Here is an 11,796-nt window from a genome sequence, read left to right on the forward strand (position 1 = left end):
TATTGAGATTATATTTCATCCCATATCATCTCATTTCATCCCAGTTGATTAATATCTCAAATTAATCATCTTCATTTCATTTCATTTCACTCTATATGATCATTTTTCATAAAAATAAGAATATAAATTAAAATAAGATATGACTTAAAGGTCTTAGTTACCGGGTCATAAAATCCCTTCCAATAAAATAAAAAAAGAACATCAAAACAAAAAAATAACGTCTGTCAACAAAACTTTAATTTGAAATTTGAATTTAAAAAAAACAGTAGGACAAAGTTATATTATTTTTGAGGCGAACTTGAACCTGAAAAATAACAGTAAATAATATAGGGGAATTAACAATACTTGTTATGCTGTTAAGCTTTGACTTAATGTATAAATCCTAAATACTGTACCTGTTCGTTATGATGGAAGATAAAGTGACAACACCTGAACCTTGCCTGAAAAAGCAACTCAAAGGCCACAAAAACGCGATAACTGCTTTATATTACAACCCAAACGATCAACAAATTGCCACTAGTTCATTGGACAACAGTGTTTTAGTAAGATCTCGTATATTTATTGCAAAATGACACTAAGTATAATTTTCGTTAAAAAATACGTCACAAGCCTGAATAATTGAAAATTATTCTACATACTTTTATATTGAAACTGATTCTATTAATCCTATAATTGAATTTCAATGCTGTAGATGAATTACCCGATTGGGTAGAGTAGTCAACACGAGTCCTACTGCATTTCATTTCGTTGGTACATCAGTAGTCCTACTCTTTGTATGATTGCTAACGAGCAGTTGTTGGGAAGGTAAATACTCTGGGGTGCAGGTTTAAGGCAGGAAGTAGTAGCTCGGGCAAATCAAATTATCTGTTTTGCTACTACCTTAAAATTTCACTGGATATTATGAAAGTAATAAAAGGAATATCATAATTTTTACAGCTTTGGGATCTACGTGGTACAATGCGTAGTTATAGGTTTCAAGGACATGATGAGGCGGTCATGGATGTGACATTCTCTTCTTCTGGGAAGTACATGGCATCTGCGTCTCGTGATAAAACAGTCAGAATCTGGGTACCGACTGTTACTGGGAGCACGGGCATGTTCAAAGCACATTCACAGACTGTGCGCTCAGTGCAATTTAGTTCAGATGGCTCGAAGGTATTAAAAAGTTTGAATAAGTATTTTTAGACAGACCCCTTGTGGCATAGGAGTAACAGTGTTTAATAATAAAAAACTGCATATCAATAACACAAAAATCTTAAGAAGTACTTGTTGTGGACGTTCATGAAATAAAAATAAGTATGTAAATATAATATTGTAAATTAACAACCATTTGTTGATTGCATTATCTCAGCAGCACAGCTGTAATTTTTTTCTTATTCTCCTATTATGTTACCTTTTGTTTTTTAAGTTAATTTTGTGGCGACTAGAATTTGTATTGGAAGATGTTTCAATAATATAGGAGCAGCATATAAGGGACAGAAGGTAAAGGAATTTATTTAAGGCTTTTTTCACGAGTCAATAGGCAGTGCCTTTGTTACGTCCCTGCCATTACTGTAGTTCATGAGGGATGGTGGCTGGTTACCATTTGATACACCATATACACACTTCATTCAAAGCCAATAAAAATGTAAAATTCACACTTAACTCTGACACATTTAAATTTGAACAACTGCAACAAGTTTTCCTGATAAAAATGCTTATAATTATTTATTATTATGTAAGCTATTTTTCAGATAATAACTGCATCAGATGACAAAGTTGTGAAACTGTGGTCAACCCACAAACACAAGTTCATATCATCTTTTGTGGGTCATACAAACTGGGTGAGATGCGCTCGAATGTCAAATGATGGGTCTATCATAGCATCATGTTCTGATGATAAGTCCACAAAACTCTGGAACCTAGATTCAGGAGAATGTATCCATACATATAAAGACCTTAAAGGTCACGGACTACACCTGGCTTGGCATCCTTCAGGATGTTATGTGGCTGTTGCTACATCACATGGAAATGTTAAATTATATGATATTCGTACTCATAATCTTGTACAATATTACAGGTAAGAATGTACAGTTAATCTTTCTCTAATCTAGCTGATGAATATGAAGAATATTGTTTTGAATTTCCTTTAACACTTTAACATATATGTGTGCAGGGTCAGGAGTTCTTTTTTGGATTATGAAAGTACCTGTGTGGTATATAGTATTACATGACTATGCTGTAAACTTAATTTCTATTGTAGTAACACCTACCGGTACCACTCTTTAAACTGGAATGGATGAATACGTCAGCCAGAATAAGCACCATATGCTTAAAAATAAATAACAAATAGACATGTTTTTTAGCCTATCCTTACTTTCCATAAATTTATTGTATGACTTCTTTCTTCTTGGAATTCATTTGTGAATGTTTTTTAAAAATAGATTTTGCATTTCAGTATACACAATGAAGCTGTCACACAAGTGGCAATACATCCAAGTGGTAGTTACATACTAACAGCTAGTAAAGATGGCAAAATGAAGGTGAGGAGATAGTCGTGTGAATATAGCAAGATATCAGCAATTGTAATAAATTGTCTATAAGTTTGTTTCATTAGGTGTTAGACCAACATACTGAAGTTTTTTTAAAGTAATAATAGAAATTTTAATAATTATTTCAGATACTTGATTTATTAGAAGGTCATCCTATATTCACATTAAGCGGCCACAATGGACCTGTAAATGCTGTAAATTTCTCACCAACTGGAGACACTTTTTCTTCAGCTGGAGATGACAAATTGGTAATTTACTTTTTATTTCATTATAAGAGTTACTGTAATTTTTTTTTATTGCCCTTGTAGGCAGACGAGCAAATGGCCCACCTGATGGTGAGTGGTTACCGTCGCCCATGGACTTCAGCAATGACAGGGGCAGAGCCAAGCCGCTGCCTGCCTATAAATTGTTATAGTAATAGTAACATGTTATTAGGTATTTAAGTGTTTTATTTTTTTACCTTATGATGCACATTATTATTCACTATAATTACAAATCAGCTCTCAAATTAAATAAAAAAAAGCAAATAATTTTTGGAGAAAAAAAATGGTAGAAATAAAAAAAATGTCTCGTAACTAGTCATAATGTCTACCTGTGAATTTCATTTTATAAATTTCTATTACATAAGAGCTCTTTATATTTAAATGTGATAGATATTTAGAATAACATTATTATAGCAGGGTTACCATTGGCCTTATAGAGACTGTTATGAGAGTAAAGTAGGCTGGTGGTAGGATGTCTTGTGAGTTTCCACGGGTACGTACCACCACCCTGCCTATTTCTGCAGTGAAGCAGTAATGTGTTTTGGTTTGAAAAGTGGGGCAGCCATTTTACTGTAAAAATGGAGAGCTTAGAACTCATGTCTTGAGGTGAGTTGTGGCATTTACATTGTAGGTGTCTATGTGCTCCAGTAATCACTTATCACCAGATGGGGCGGAGCTCGTCCACCCATCTAAGCAATAAAAAAAATGAATAAAATATTATATATAATATTATACATAACATTGTGTATGATGTAACTTAATTGCGTAATTTATTTTATACATTTACTTCATTATCATATTTTGTTATTCGCGTGAAGATCTCATAAGACTCAAAATCCCATAAAATCATAAATATTTACATTGAATAGACCCCAAATGGCAGGATTAAGAGCTAGAAGAATAAATTACTTATTGATAATTATTGGAATAGTTAGCAGTGGTTTGACATTTTGTAAGCTAGCACTGGCAGGTACCCCCATCCTGATTATTTCTTTAGCTAGTTTTTTTTATAAATTTCGGTTTATTAAACAAATGAAAGTTGGATCTCTAGGTGCATCACAGCATCCATATTGCATTGTCTGTCAACTCTGGAAATCATTAGTTAGTATTATGATATAGGTTATGGACTTGTTCAATAAATTAAAGAATAAAAATGAAATCCTTTTTTTTAAATACCTAAATATAAAACTAATTTTGTAGATTCCTTATTTAATGTTTACTTTTTAGGTCTTTATATGGAAAACTAATTTTACTGATTTATCAAGTGAATCTAAAGAGAATGAAGGACAGAATATGATCACTGGACAGAGGTCTGCTTCACAGATATCAAAAGGGAGTTCATTGATGAGAAACAGAAAACAGGTTTTGAATAAAAGATAAGGAATCATTGTAGTTGTGTAGTTATGTAATATTTACAGTAAATATATATAGGTGAATACATATTGTAAGATTAATAGTAATGCAGCTAATATATTTTAAATGTACATAACACCTCGTTGAATCATTTCTTTATCTCCTTACACAGATAGTATGTGATGTAGTTTCAAAATACGAAATTGAATTTCAAAAGTTAACATTCCAAGATGAATTGAATTTAAATCAAGCTTGCTTCAAGCGTTCATTTTCTTGGTGATAAGAAATGGAATAACCATTATTTTTGTCTAAAAATCAGGGTGTAAGAGAATGGTACCTATGCCACCACAGCATGAAGTATCCTGTGACTACATTTGTTCATTTTGATAATGATGGACCCGATACTGCTGTTGGACCAAGTTTTCAAGAACCAAATGCAAACAGTACAGTGATTGAACCAGATGGTAATATTAGTGTCATAAGACATGAATCTAGATTAAATCAAACATTACCTGAGAATTTTGCACCAGATTTGGGACCAGATCTGCCAGTTCATTCACAGAGTCAGGCAGAAGAATTAGTTTCTTATAGTGTTGGTCACACAAGTCATATACCACGTACTCCCCCTAGCCCTGCTACCTACAGCATACCTTCCATTATAAACAGGTCTATAGGTATTCAAATAGAACAAGAGGACTTATTTGGTATGATAAAACTTAGGGATAATGATGTGTGCTACACAAGTGGAACTATTGAATGGGTTGGTAGAAAAAGAAGTTTCCCTATCAACAGTGGATTTAAAATTATAAAAGAGCCTGGCCAACCTGGACCTCAACTAAAAAGGATGAAAAAATTTAATAAATCTTTGAGTTTTGGTGTAGACAAATTAAAAGAGTGTGATTGTGCTGATGTCTTACCTACTGTAAATGCAATTGTAGATCATTTGAATGCATTGCATGAAGCTGTAGACCTTATAGACTTACGTTTAAGCTCTGTTGAGGATAGAATTGTCAAAAATAATTAGTAATGTTGAAGTTTCAATACAATTATGTTTATCAATAATATTTTTATTAAATAGTATAATTTTATACATTATTAAATTCTTAAAAAAAATATCAATATTATAACAACATATACAGGTAACACACATTTGTTAAGTTGCATGAGGATAGGCAAAAAGATACAACAAAGTGAGTCCCTTTCTGTAGATTAAGTTGTAACAAGAGAAATTTTAGTTGCCATAACTATTTTTAGAGCAATCCACTTGAAGTTTAGTTTTAGATTTATGTTTAACATGTGCATTACAACCAAGATTTGCAAAGTGAGTCATAACTGGGTCCAGTATTCTTGAATTACACAACATAGTTTACAAGTTTATAACATTTTCCAATGCAGCAACATCAATAACAATTAGTGTGGGATAGAGAAGACATTTTACTACTATTAGTAAAGTACACAAATGTATGGGATTGATATAAGCTATAGCTTATGATAAGTGCTGGTGAAATCAGGTAAATAAGCTATTCATTTGGTGGGACTCACCATCAAGCTACAGTAAACATGAATAGCCAGAATATGAGATAAAATTATACATTTTGATTAAATATAGTGTTAGTTTATAGATTATAGCTGTTCATTATTACACTGTTTTACCATAATGATTTTGAGCATCCAAAAGGGCCACAAATTTTGTGGTATCAAAAACCAACCAGCTAATTCTACTGAGCACCAACATATGTGGTTTTCTTGCCAGTTTTCTTAATTATTTCTAGTAAATCATCAGCACTCAGTGTTGATTTAACAGATACCTTTTGTTCTGGTAAACTAATCGATATATCCTCTACACCTTGCCCCTTCAGTCTGTTGAGAACTCGTTCGACGGCGCCAGAACAACCTTCACAGGTCATTTCTACGTTGAATATGTGTGTCTAGAAATAAAATATTAATTGTAAACATATAATAAAAATAAATAGAATTCTTCAAAGCTACATAAATATATTTGAGTCATTTTTTACCGTAGTCATTTTACTGTAACTGTACACGTATACTATATGAAATAATGAATACGACGGCTTTGACGAACACTCAATAAGTGATTGAACTTTTTAGGATCTTATCATTTATCAAATATTGATAAAATTAATTGAGGATAATGTTCTGGCGGTATATTTCTGTAGTCTCTCGCGGACGTCTATAGCAATACACTTAGCACAGAATCAGAAACTGATAAAACCCTGATAACTAGTTCGAATTCGAAAGTAGACTTGTGTAAATAGGCTATGTTAGCTATTCTGCTTTGTATTCAATTATTAAAAACACAATGTTAGAAAGAGACGGACGGAGATAATGGACGGGACTGTCATAAGTGTCATACAAACTTTTCTCCAGACTGCATTGAGATGGGCGGAGGGCCTTACAATCTCATACTATGCCGCCTCTTAAATTTATCTTTGGATTTTTGTTGCTAATTTTACTAGTTTCAATTAAATTAACGTCCGTGTTAGTTGAATTTTGATTTCACTTGCTTTTTATACTTGCATTCTCTAATATTATCTTCTTTCTTTCTGGTCGTTCCCTCAATGCTGAGAATCGTGACTGTATGTCAATCTTCTCCACTCGGTCCGGTTCTGCGCCATATGTACCGCTCCCCGTATCTGGCCTCCAGTCACCTCCTTGAGTTGGTCCACCCATCTAGCTGGCGCTCTTCCTCTAGCGCCTATTATTGTACTTCCGTCGAACCCGTCGCTTGCGACGAAGGGCTCGACGAGTAAATTAACCCTCAGACACAGCCCACTGAGTTTCTCGCCGGATCTTCTCACTGGGTCGCGTTTCCGATCCGGTGGTAGATTCTGCGAAGCACGGCTCTTGCTAGGGTTCGTGTTAGCAACGTCATCAGGTTTGAGCCCCGTGAGCTCACCTACTAGTTAAGGCTAAGCTGATATAGCTTCTCAAGGCTCTTAGCTTAGGTAGGAAAAAAATCGCCACTGTCTTTATATTTTATTATCAATACTAAAATCAAAATAATGACAGTAAATTAACCCATATATACACAGCTCGCTGAGTTTCTCGCCACATCTGTGGGTCGGTTTTCCGATCCGGTGGTAGATTCTGCTTTTTTGTTTTTTTTTCCTACCTATGCTGATGGTTTTGAGAGACCATATCAGCGTCACTGTGCGAGGAAGCACTGCTCCTTTTAGGGCCATGTTAGCAGTACTTTCAGTTTGAGCTCCGTGAGCTCACCTACACGTTAAGGCGAAGCTGAAATAGCCTCTCAAGGCTATTAGCTTAAGTAGGAAAATAAAAAGCATTTTGTAAATACTAGCTTTTAGCGCCATCTTTACCAGATTTTGTGGGCTACTGATTAAGAGATGCCCACTATCAACCTTGATTAGTCTGTGCTTACCTTGTTTTAAGTGTATAATCTATGCCTTGTACTGTCATGGTGCCGTATGTCCGTGGGCCTTATTATTTTCAATTCATTCTCGCAGAATAATGTTAATTTGACCTTAAATCAAAACATGTCATTACGGGAAACTCTTAAGGAACTGGGCTGGTAAATTAATTAGCGCTTTAAATTTATTGATGTTATTTGCCACCGTGCTTTTAGATCTAAAGTAAGGGTTTGGTTTTTCCAGGCATTTGACCGAAGAAGGCATCGATACGATAACCGAAAATGGTCAAATTCAAGATGTAAACATTCTTAGCAAAAAAGCTTTAGACGTAAGTATTAAATCTAATTGGATTCGCAACCCAATTTCAATAATAACCAACTAAACATACATGACAATTTTCAAATTTGTAGTACGATTTGAGAGACATCAGCGAAGGATCGTTACCTGAAGACTTTGTCAAGGATCCGTCTAAATTAGAAAGCCCCGTTGTTGTTCAAATTCAGAAGATTAGGAATGTGTCAGCTCCTAAAGCTAATGAAGAATCAACATCTGCCCCACGGATGTTGAAGCTAACCCTGCATGACGGGAAAGTAACGTGTACAGGTCTAGAGATAAGTCATATACCCAGTCTAAGTATAAACACCCCACCTGGAACTAAGTTGTTGCTGAAGAATGAAGAGCTAGAAGTTTGTCACGGAGTGGTATGGCTCACCCCATCAGTGATATCTGTATTGGGCGGAACAGTATCTCATATGATTGAAAAATGGGAACTGAACAGAAGTCTTGCCAAACACACAAGAGGTAAGCAAAACAATAAAATAAACTTTTATTTAATCAATTTTATTCAGCAATTAAATAATCTAAATGTTATGTTTTTGCAATTAATATTATTCCTAAAGTGCCAGTACATCTCACTCTTGCTAGAACTTGCTTACCACTAGCAGGACATGAAATAATGCGAAATAGAATCCTGTCAGAACTTGTTTCTAGTTAATTTACTTAATCAATATGAAACTAAGACTCTGGCCGATAGATAGCGGTGCCATATTGTGGTTCTTGAAAAAATAAACTTTACTAAAACAAATATATTTATTAATCTTTTGACTGCCCTAAGTCAGAATATTGTTTTTTGTCTTATGTTCATGTTGAGAATAGAGTTTTTTTTAATTTAATTTTGAAACAGGAACATGTTGTATTATAGTAGGTAATTGTCAGATATTTATCATAAAAAGTAGTTTTGTCCTTATAGAAAAATGAATTTCAGTTTCGCCTTTCCATTAGTATAACAGACACTAATAAGTTTCAGACGAAATATAGTGCAGTAGAATATCTGTAGAACTCTTGATTTAGATAATATATTGCTCATTAACATTTGTTCACCTGTTGCTGGCTTATAATCATGGATGTGTTAGAGTTACTACTAGCTAAGGACCATAACCCAATACTTATACATAACAAATATTAAATACAGTCCTCTGTCAGTGTGAATGTAGATGGGTTAGCTGCTCAGGTTCTACTTGTCTGCATAGCAGTGTGGCACTGTGTTTGCACAATTTGCATGATGTGGCTGACTGGCTTCTGTTTTTACTACTTAAATGGGTGGACAAGCTCAGAGCCCACCTAGTAATGAGTGGTTACTTGAGCCCATAGACATAAACAAAACAAATCTGTCACCCAGCTTGAGACATGTGTTCTAAAGTCTCAGTTTTTACAATGTAATTTTTAAGGCTTCCCCACCCTTTAAACTGAAATGTGTTACTGCTTCCTGAAAGATAAAGGATAGTGTTTGTTGGATCCTTCCCTCCTCCTCCTTGCATTAAAAATCCTCAATGCTGGGGATCTTTCCCACTCTTAAACAAAGTGGGAACAATAAAATAATGTAACTAGTTCTGTTGAACCATTTGTTTATTGCGTACTACTAATAATGAAAAATAGAAAATTAATATTAAGAAACAGTTGCTTGTGCATGGTGACGTGACATCGTGCATCGCCTTGCCAGCAATTGGTTTATACGTGGCTTTCGATGTTTCATATCTCAAAATTACTTTAAACTGTTTAAAACTCTTTATAGAAGGTAACTTTAAAAAAACCTTGCAACTATGTTAATAAAAATTACTAATTTATAGACACAAATTTTTTTAGTTAAGTTGATGTTATTGCTTTGGTCCTCTGGCATCTATATAGAAATTGCATTTATTTTTAATTGTGTTAGAGATAGTGTTAGAGAGATAAAATGTTTATAAATTAAAAGCTGATACCCTCATAATATTAATTTCATTCTGATAAAAGGAGGCATAGGAGCTGAAGGAGGTCCTCCACCATGGATTCCATTTGGACAGAGATTAGAAGCTCTTTCTGTGGACAAACAGTTCAAGAGTCTACAAGAAGCTGCCAAACAGGACAATCCAGAGTTCGAGGCTCAAAGAAAAGGTGCTATTGCTGAGGCACAGAGGATGTCTGGTGTGAAAAAGGCATGTCCTTAATATTTATTGTTTTATATTGCCTTTGCAGGCATACAACATTTCACGAGCAGCCCACCTGATTATAAGTTGTTACCATCACTCATGGAATTGGCAAGATTAAGGGCAGAGCTAAAACACTACTTGCTGCAAAGATGATTAAGTAAAAATGTTTCTTTTTACAGGTTTTTGGTGGTGGAACTAAACCTTTACTGGACGCAAATGTTCAAAAGATTGTAGATGCAGGGTTTACAGAGGAACAAGCAGAAGCAACATTAAAATATACCAAGAACAATGTTGATAGAGCACTAAAGATATTGCAGAAAAGAGACAACTCTGAAAATAGGAATAAAGAGAAACCACAGAAGGAACAAGATCCAGTGAAGCGTAAAGGTCGCCACAAAGAGTCTGGTGATGAGGATGGTGTGCCTGTGAAACCGTCAGGAAAAGTGTCATTGTTTGACTTCTTAGAAGATAAATTACCAAATGTACCAGAAAAAGATAAGAATACGCGACAAAATAACTCTAGTATGGAAGATAGATATGACAGAAGCCAAAATAGAGAAAGAAATAGTAATAGGAACCGACATGGCTCAAGACATGAAGGGGCCAACCGAAATCGGTCAGACCGACGCCATTATTCCAACGACAACTTGTATTCATCTTATAGAGAAGATAGAAAATATCAGTCGCAAAATGAGAAACCACCAAGATTTCAAAAGATACAAGAGGAGATGAACAAACATCATCAAAACATGAACATGCCATATAACAACACTTATCAACAAAATCAATACAAGGATAGACATATGAGAAACGATCGGAACCCAAATGATAGAGGTCCGCAACAAAATTATAATCACAATTCTAGTACAATGGATGGCTTGGTTGATGCTACATCCAAATTGAATCTATTATCAAACCAATCGAGAATAGATGAACAACAAGTGCATAACTACCAACAGCATACAGATCAAAGCTACCAATCTAAGCAAACCTATCCATCAAATCATAGTCAAGATATACCACCATTCAGAAGGAGTAATGATTTACATCAAGACGGATACCAACGTCGGCAACAGGTGCCCAATGGATATATCGAGCCGCAACATGCTACCATATACTCAAGTTATCTCAGCCAGGTCTTTACTTTCTTATTACTAAATGAATAGCTTATTGACATTGATGTTGTTTATGGGTGGTGGCCTTAGTCATCATTTAAAATACTAGTTGTTGACTGTGAATTCTCCCATTCAGTCAAGGGAAAGCAATGTTTCTAAAGTGCCGCATTATATTTCTAAAAATAGTAAATTTGTTTCCTGTTGAAATTAGATGTTTTTTCGGGACAAAAGGTAGCCTATGTCACTTACTTGGTCTACCCATTACATTTAAAAATAATGTCAATCTATTTTTCATTTCATTCACGACATCAAAGAAGGACAAACAAACACACTTTCACATTTATACCATTAATTTGGATGAGGTTTACCTCTGAATTGTATTCTAATAAAATTGTCTCACTTGAGTATATTGAGGGGTGAAAGGCTATTTGGTTTAAGCGACATTTCGTTTAATACACCACACTTATCTTTGCAATTAAAGGTGCGTTTTAATTAGTATCGGCATCAATAGTACGATGTTTTAATCAAACTTCAATTAAGTTTACCTCTGTTCGAATAGTTGAAGTTTTTTTGTTATATTTTTTTTTTTTTTTTAACCTTGGCATCTTTTTGTAATATTTTTTTTTATATTGTTTAGATGGGTGAACGAGCTCACAGCCCAGCTGGTGTTAAGTGGT

General features: G+C 34.4%; 3 protein-coding genes across 5 annotated transcripts in view; 2 read left to right on the plus strand and 1 right to left on the minus strand.

Moving 5' to 3' along the window:
* Window positions 1-185: 185 nt before the first annotated feature.
* Window positions 186-5,209, plus strand: LOC101740288 (POC1 centriolar protein homolog A). 2 transcript variants are annotated; one of them, XM_062671909.1, is made up of 7 exons: window positions 186-542; window positions 937-1,155; window positions 1,734-2,059; window positions 2,438-2,522; window positions 2,660-2,779; window positions 4,022-4,156; window positions 4,467-5,209. In XM_062671909.1, the coding sequence occupies exons 1-7, from the start codon at window positions 405-407 to the stop codon at window positions 5,169-5,171; spliced, it is 1,728 nt and encodes a 575-aa protein (XP_062527893.1). In that variant the 5' UTR covers window positions 186-404; the 3' UTR covers window positions 5,172-5,209. The 2 variants fall into 2 exon arrangements, with proteins under 2 accessions (XP_062527893.1, XP_021204858.1); XM_021349183.3 differs by having other exon boundaries at window positions 191-542; window positions 4,320-5,209.
* The window catches only part of LOC751091 (copper chaperone), a 16,433-nt gene continuing 9,830 nt past the window's right edge, over window positions 5,194-11,796 (minus strand). Inside the window, exons 2-4 of one of the 2 annotated variants that reach the window (XM_062671647.1) lie at window positions 7,551-7,652; window positions 6,163-6,996; window positions 5,194-6,075 (exon numbers count right to left, since the gene is read on the minus strand). In XM_062671647.1, the coding sequence (XP_062527631.1) occupies window positions 5,866-6,075; window positions 6,163-6,171 (219 nt within the window). In that variant the 5' untranslated portion in view covers window positions 6,172-6,996; window positions 7,551-7,652 and the 3' untranslated portion in view covers window positions 5,194-5,865. 2 annotated transcript variants of the gene reach the window in all.
* The window catches only part of LOC101739458 (tudor domain-containing protein 3), a 12,212-nt gene continuing 7,803 nt past the window's right edge, over window positions 7,388-11,796 (plus strand). The window contains exons 1-5 of the mRNA XM_012691793.4: window positions 7,388-7,700; window positions 7,783-7,867; window positions 7,950-8,340; window positions 9,829-10,010; window positions 10,184-11,140. Coding sequence (XP_012547247.1) covers window positions 7,597-7,700; window positions 7,783-7,867; window positions 7,950-8,340; window positions 9,829-10,010; window positions 10,184-11,140 — 1,719 coding nt within the window. The 5' untranslated portion in view covers window positions 7,388-7,596. The remainder of the gene's footprint in view (window positions 7,701-7,782; window positions 7,868-7,949; window positions 8,341-9,828; window positions 10,011-10,183; window positions 11,141-11,796) is intronic.

The sequence above is a fragment of the Bombyx mori genome, chromosome 13 (assembly GCF_030269925.1).
Source record: "Bombyx mori chromosome 13, ASM3026992v2".
Taxonomy (NCBI): Eukaryota; Metazoa; Arthropoda; class Insecta; order Lepidoptera; family Bombycidae; genus Bombyx; species Bombyx mori.